Source organism: Arachis ipaensis, chromosome B06 (assembly GCF_000816755.2).
Source record: "Arachis ipaensis cultivar K30076 chromosome B06, Araip1.1, whole genome shotgun sequence".
NCBI lineage: Eukaryota > Viridiplantae > Streptophyta > Magnoliopsida > Fabales > Fabaceae > Arachis > Arachis ipaensis.
The window spans coordinates 17,443,462-17,449,744 of record NC_029790.2 but is presented as its reverse complement, the minus strand read 5'-3'; the positions used below and the strand labels follow the sequence as shown (position 1 = coordinate 17,449,744).

Sequence of the window (6,283 nt, the reverse complement as noted above, 5' to 3'; positions counted from 1 at the left end):
TCTACGATTTTTGGACTATTAAACTGTTGAATCGTTCATTTAACAAGTTGGATGACCGGTTTGATTAATTTGCCCTTCTCTAATTCCGGTTACAGTGTTACTCCAGCAGCTCAGAATAGCTGCACCAGCTCAGCTTCCTGCGCCACCACCTCTTGCCACCCACTTGGTTCTTCTCCTGATTAAGGAAATTGAAGGAAGATGGAGTATGTGAGCCCTGAAGGACTTCGCTTGGATGGTCGCCGCCCCATGGAGATGCGGCAAATTCGAGCCGAGATTGGTGCTGTTTCCAGAGCTGATGGGTAATTCTTTTCGTGCTCTTCAAACCTCTTAATTTCCAAATTAGGGTTTGGCTAATGCATGTTTTTTGTTTTTGGAACCAGTTCTGCTATTTTTGAGATGGGTAATACCAAAGTGGTTGCTGCTGTATATGGCCCCAGAGAGGTAAATAACCTTTCAATTTGCATTTCAGCATTATCTGATATGATTGCTGTATTAACTTGTATGCCTTTCAGGTCCAAAATAGGAGCCAGCAAATGAGTGACCAGGCTCTGGTGAAAAACATTTTTTTTCTTATCAAGTTATTATGCATTTTGTGTCTAGGTAGTGTATTTTGCTGGATACCTAATTGCTGTCTCTCTATCTATCTGCTTCTCATCATCTCTGCAGATTCGATGTGAGTACAGCATGGCTAACTTCAGCACTGGAGATCGCAAGAGGAAACCAAAGGGTGACAGGTTTTCTCATATGCTTTTGCTTAAATTTAATTCCTAGTTCTTTTTTGTTTGGCACTGTTTTTAGTTATTTATAATTGTTGAAATAGTAGCTCAAGACTGAATTGGATGATGCAAATAATGCTAATATTATGAAACAGAACACTGACCAATATGTCAGCAGTACATAACATTCTAATTTCAATCGGTAGCAGTAGAATATGTAATGTGTGAACTAGAACAGTGCAATGCTGAATTTGGAGAACACTAGAATCTTTGTCCCACAATTAAATTTAGCAACCAAACGAAGGAGTCACTGAGATATGTAAGTAGCCAACTTGAGCAACTAATCACTGATGTGTCCAAGTGAAGGGTCTTTAAGATATCTCGGTTTGAGAAGAGTTGACAGTACAGAAGAGAATTTGGAAAGGAAGGAGAAACTTAGGACATACCATTCCCCACCAATATACATCTTATGACACTTCAATTTTTTCTTTTAGATTGTGTTAAACTGGTTCTTATGGCCAAATTGCCAGGTTCTTATGGCCAAATTTTTTCTCTTGCTACAGGAGATCAACTGAAATTTCTATGGTTATTCGACAGACTATGGAAGCATGCATAATGACACATTTAATGCCTCGTTCCCAGGTTCCATTATACACAGCTTCTGGAATCTCTTTTTCATTAATGTAAATTGTATATTTATTGTTTGTATGATTCATATTTATCATTTGCAGATAGATATTTATGTCCAAGTTCTCCAAGCAGATGGCGGTAAGTTAAAACCTTATAATGGGATCTTGTTATCACCATTTTTCCTCATGATAAATATTTGTTTATCTTGTGCTCTTCTAATAATCTATCTTCTGTTAACAAATGATTCTTTAGTTTCTTTGAAGCTCTTCATTATTGACCATTAACTAACTCTTTTCCCCAATATTCCTTGTGTAGGAACTAGATCTGCATGTATCAATGCTGCAACTTTGGCCCTTTCTGATGCTGGGATCCCCATGTGTGATCTTGTAACTTCATGTAGTGCTGGATACCTTAATAGCACCCCTTTGCTTGGTATGCACCTATTTTACTTGACTTTTCAATTGGCTAAATGCAAGTTTGTGTTTTCTTTTAAACTGCTCAACTTTTGTTTTAGCTTTGCGGCTTTGTAATTATTGAAACTTGTTGTATGAATATGGACAGATTTGAACTATGTAGAAGACAGTGCTGGAGGTCCTGATGTAACTGTTGGAATTCTGCCAAAGTTGGATAAAGTGACACTTCTTCAGGTTAATTTTCATTGCATCATTTTGTTTTTCATATTTCTTATAGTCAGTGTAAAGTTAGTTTCAGACATTTTTTTTGTTATCCCAATATGTATTTTTTCTTTTGTTGCTGGCTGTAGATGGATTCTAAACTACCGATTGACATTGTGGAAAATGTTATGCAACTGGCAACTGAAGGTTGCAAAGCAGTTGCAAATTACATCCGTGAAGTAAGTGTTGTACCTCAATTTTGTGATCACCTTCAAAGGAATCAAATCATGGCCTATTAATTTTTTAGCTTAATTCCTTATCTCTGTCCTGCTTAGCAGATTCTATTGGAGAACACAAAGCAACTGGAGTATCGACGGGGTGTATAATTCAGTGGCTGAAGTGATGTGTCCTTTTTGCTATCTACCTGGAAAGATTTTGGCATGTGGGTTGTCTGTGAAACAAGAAATGCAGAGCTTGATGTTCCTATAAATTCATTTGTCTTTGTACTTTCAGTGTTCTGTATCATTTTAGCAAAGTCTGAATTAAATGTTTGATTTATTGACTGAAACAAAATAGAGAATTAAGTTTCCCTGGATTCTGATTCTTAGGCTGTAATCTTTCCAGCTGAATTTGTCAAAACAATTTTGATGTTGCCTTTCATTTCTTCTTTGGCCAACATATTCAATTTTCCCCGTCTTAATAAATAATAATGATTACGAAAGCTATTTGTAATTTATATTTACATATAGTTTATTTATTTTGAATAAAAACTGGTCAATAGGGTTGAATAAAAATCAATATTATCCTAGAGTGACAGTTATTTAAAAAAAAAGAAAGACAAGAATAATGTTTAGAGAAACCCAATTCCTCCATTTCAGAGAAGTTAATCAATACATCAGATAAATAGAATATTTACCAGCGAAAATGATTAATTGCTGGTTATAACTTTGAATAAAACAGATATACCACCATTTTCACAGAATCAGAAAGCAAGCATAGAACTAACTTGAGTTGGTTGAGTGATTCATTCGTTTGCTTAAGCAAGTGTTTAGGATTCGAATTCTGCCTTGTGCATGCAACAACCAATTGGCCAGCGACAAATCTTTAAATGGAGCTCAGATATGTGGTGGATTAGTCCTTAAACCAAAAAAGAAAGCATGCATAGTTTATGGTGGCTTGTGAATCTTGGTTTCCATTGATATCACTTAATTAACACTTAACACCTCCATTGAATTCATTACATTCCAAGGTCAATAATGTCACTAACAATACTAAGTATTATTAACATCCTAAGCAACAATTACATAATCTGCTGCTATGTTACTATTAATTAATAGCAACACATCCAAAACATATGTGGCGCATGTTGCGCCTGCTATATATATGATTGCAATTGATATTGGATTATTTATGCATATAACAAGAGTGAGTATTGGGGCCATAAATTTTTTACCCGTTGTCTCAGCAAGAGAATAAATTGGTTGCCGTGTTTCCATGTATAGTACTGCTGCCTCTCCATTATATTTATAGTAGTGTACACATCCTTAACCTTAAGCTAATGAACAAGGTAGCTCCGAAAATGAGTTGCATCAATTTGGCATCAGTGATGGCCTTGTTGTTATGCTTGGTGGGTTTAAGTCACACAAAATGTGATTTTGAGGCAATCTTCAACTTCGGGGATTCAAACTCAGATACTGGTGGTTTCTATGCAGCTTTTCCCGCACAGTCTGCTCCTTTTGGAGTTACTTTCTTCAAAAAACCAGCTGGCCGGGCTTCCGATGGCAGACTCATGATTGATTTTCTTGGTAATCTTTCATATTCTTTCTATATTGGTTTTTTGTCATCAACCATTTATAAACCAAGGGCAGACATATAGATTATAACATCTCATTTTGTTTCATTGGATTGATCTTACCACTAAACCAAAAGCTATATCTGTTAGTTAAGATGTAATTCTTGTTGTTTTAACTTATTTGGTCATTATTTATTTGGATCCTGCTAAAGCAGAATACTAGCCTATAGCCGACATTATCCCATCCTTATTGATTATTAGATTTGTATCTTTCTTTTTCCTTAAGCAGTTCTCACTATAAGACAAGATTTTTATAGCTGGAAATATTTGTATGTATAGTAATGGATAGATTCTCAATCTTTATCTTTACGCCCCACCAATAATTTCAAAATGACTTTCCTAAAGCTAACTCCAAATCAATGTGTAATAACTAATATACAGTATTTCTATAGGAACCACTCAATTATGATAAAGAAGAAATCTGGTTATTCATTGACACTAAATTACTGATATTAACAATTATATTTTACCTTTGATTTGGCAGCTCAAGCTCTTGGATTGCCATTTTTGAGTCCCTATCTGCAATCAATAGGATCAAACTTCAGACATGGGGCCAACTATGCAACATTGGCATCCACTGTGCTTATTCCTAACACTTCTTTGTTTGTCAGTGGAATCAGCCCTTTCTCTCTTGCTATCCAGCTCAACCAAATGAAGCAATTTAAAACCAGAGTCCTTGAATTTCATCAAGAAGGTGCAAAATGTACAAACTTTCTAGTTCCCAAATTTTATTTATTATTTCACCCGTTCGACTTAGACAAAGTGGCATATTAACAAATCCATGTATCTAGATATACACTAGCTCTGAATAGAACACTTTGTTCAAATAAAGTTATTTAAGAATGGAAGCAGTATTATAGGAGCTTACTAGTTTTCTTTTCACAATGCCAAAACTGGCACCCCTTGTGATTTTTCTTGTGCTATCAATATAATCATTATAAAACAGAGTAATAGGAGTTATAGGATTAGTATTGTTTAGAATAGATGATGTGTCCTATTAATAGAATATTTCAGAGTATCTGAGTCTTATGAACAAGAGTATTTCAGTACAATTAATTTTACTTTTCTTAGCTTTAACCCTTTAAGTTCTCTCTTTTAGAATTAACCTTATTTTAGTTCATAACATCTTGCAGAAGCCAAGCTTCCTTCACCGGATATATTCGGAAAATCGCTTTACACATTCTACATTGGCCAAAATGACTTCACTTCCAACTTAGGTGCCATTGGTGTAGGTGGAGTGAAGCAGAGACTTCCTCAAGTTGTTTCAGAAATAGGTGCTACAATTAAGGTGAGACTCAACACCAACACAGATCTATTATTACTGAAATAACAAAATAATCTCACTGATTTGAATTTCGCTCCATTTCTAGGAGCTATACCATGATGTTGGAGGACGTACATTTATGGTGCTCAATCTTGCACCAGTGGGATGCTACCCTTCATTCTTGGTGGAGCTTGAACATAATAGTTCAGACATTGATGAATTTGGATGTATGGTTTCCTTAAACAACGCCGTTGTGGACTATAACAAGATGTTGAAAGAGACATTGAGACAGACTAGAGAGACTCTTTCTGATGCTAATGTCATTTATGTCGATGTACACACTGTTCTGTTAGAGCTCTTTCAGCATCCAACTTCTCATGGTTCAAATCAAGCACTTCTCCTTCATATCTATATATAAGTTTAATCACTTCTCAAAACGGTTTATATATTCTTTGGAACAGGGCTCAAGTATGGCACGAAAGCATGTTGCGGATATGGAGGGGGAAAGTACAATTTCGATCCAAAAGCTTACTGTGGCAATTCCAAAGCAACAGCATGTGATGATCCTTACAACTACGTAAGCTGGGATGGAATCCATGCAACAGAAGCTGCAAACAAGCTTGTTACCTATGCCATTCTCAATGGTTCCTATTCTGATCCCAAGTTCCCTCTTCAGGAACATTGTGATCTTCAACCTATAGGTTGATCCACTTTCCGAATTAAAGGCTAAACTAGCTAGGAATAATATTTCTGATCTATGAGGTTAACTAAAGCCAAAGTTTGCTGTTATATTAGCACAAAGCCACAAACTAACGTTAATAAAGAAATCGATTTGTATCCCGTTCATCTTTAGTTTCGATGCGCCACAGTTTTTGCAATGAAGCCACTAAAACTTAAGAGAAAGTGACAAAATGTCATGAATTCAGGCCGTATTATTCCTTAAGCATAATATTATTTGATATAAATTAAAGATGAAAAAAAACAAAAACAAAAGAGTATAGAAAAGCTACGTGCTTATGGACTACTGGGTACTGACAACAATCTTGTGTTGGGCAAGTCAGCAATCCCCTCAGCCACCAACTTATGCTTGCTTAATTTAATTAGTCCCTGTAAAGATTCCCAAAAGAAAAAAAAAGAAATAATTTCCATTACACATTAAAATGTTTTTATAGTTTCAGGAAATAGTTAAAAAAGCATATATTAAAAT

The 6,283-nt window shown here is 35.4% G+C and overlaps 2 protein-coding genes across 4 annotated transcripts in view; both read left to right on the top strand.

The window, feature by feature from the left end:
* The window catches only part of LOC107645723 (exosome complex component RRP41 homolog), a 6,486-nt gene extending 3,805 nt beyond the window's left edge, over positions 1-2,681 (top strand). Inside the window, exons 2-11 of the mRNA XM_016349808.2 lie at positions 96-299; positions 381-441; positions 513-551; positions 667-734; positions 1,280-1,358; positions 1,448-1,484; positions 1,662-1,778; positions 1,908-1,993; positions 2,110-2,199; positions 2,299-2,681. Of these exons, the coding sequence (XP_016205294.1) occupies positions 199-299; positions 381-441; positions 513-551; positions 667-734; positions 1,280-1,358; positions 1,448-1,484; positions 1,662-1,778; positions 1,908-1,993; positions 2,110-2,199; positions 2,299-2,346 (726 nt within the window). The 5' untranslated portion in view covers positions 96-198 and the 3' untranslated portion in view covers positions 2,347-2,681. The remainder of the gene's footprint in view (positions 1-95; positions 300-380; positions 442-512; positions 552-666; positions 735-1,279; positions 1,359-1,447; positions 1,485-1,661; positions 1,779-1,907; positions 1,994-2,109; positions 2,200-2,298) is intronic.
* On the top strand, positions 2,916-5,928 carry LOC107645724 (GDSL esterase/lipase At4g01130). Of its 3 annotated transcripts, none has more exons than XM_021104159.1 (5): positions 2,916-3,765; positions 4,297-4,506; positions 4,946-5,100; positions 5,183-5,303; positions 5,538-5,928. In XM_021104159.1, the coding sequence occupies exons 1-5, from the start codon at positions 3,519-3,521 to the stop codon at positions 5,780-5,782; spliced, it is 978 nt and encodes a 325-aa protein (XP_020959818.1). In that variant the 5' UTR covers positions 2,916-3,518; the 3' UTR covers positions 5,783-5,928. The 3 variants fall into 3 exon arrangements, with proteins under 3 accessions (XP_020959818.1, XP_016205296.1, XP_016205295.1); XM_016349810.2 differs by having other exon boundaries at positions 2,918-3,765; positions 5,183-5,410; XM_016349809.2 differs by having other exon boundaries at positions 2,942-3,765; positions 5,183-5,456.

Excerpts from the sequence above, each read along its gene's own strand:
- LOC107645724 (XM_016349809.2), top strand. The coding sequence starts at position 3,519 with ATGAACAAGGTAGCTCCGAAAATGAGTTGCATCAATTTGGCATCAGTG. Across the intron at positions 3,766-4,296 it reads ACTCATGATTGATTTTCTTG|CTCAAGCTCTTGGATTGCCA; the intron begins GTAATCTTTCAT and ends TTGATTTGGCAG. Across the intron at positions 5,457-5,537 it reads TCAGCATCCAACTTCTCATG|GGCTCAAGTATGGCACGAAA; the intron begins GTTCAAATCAAG and ends TCTTTGGAACAG.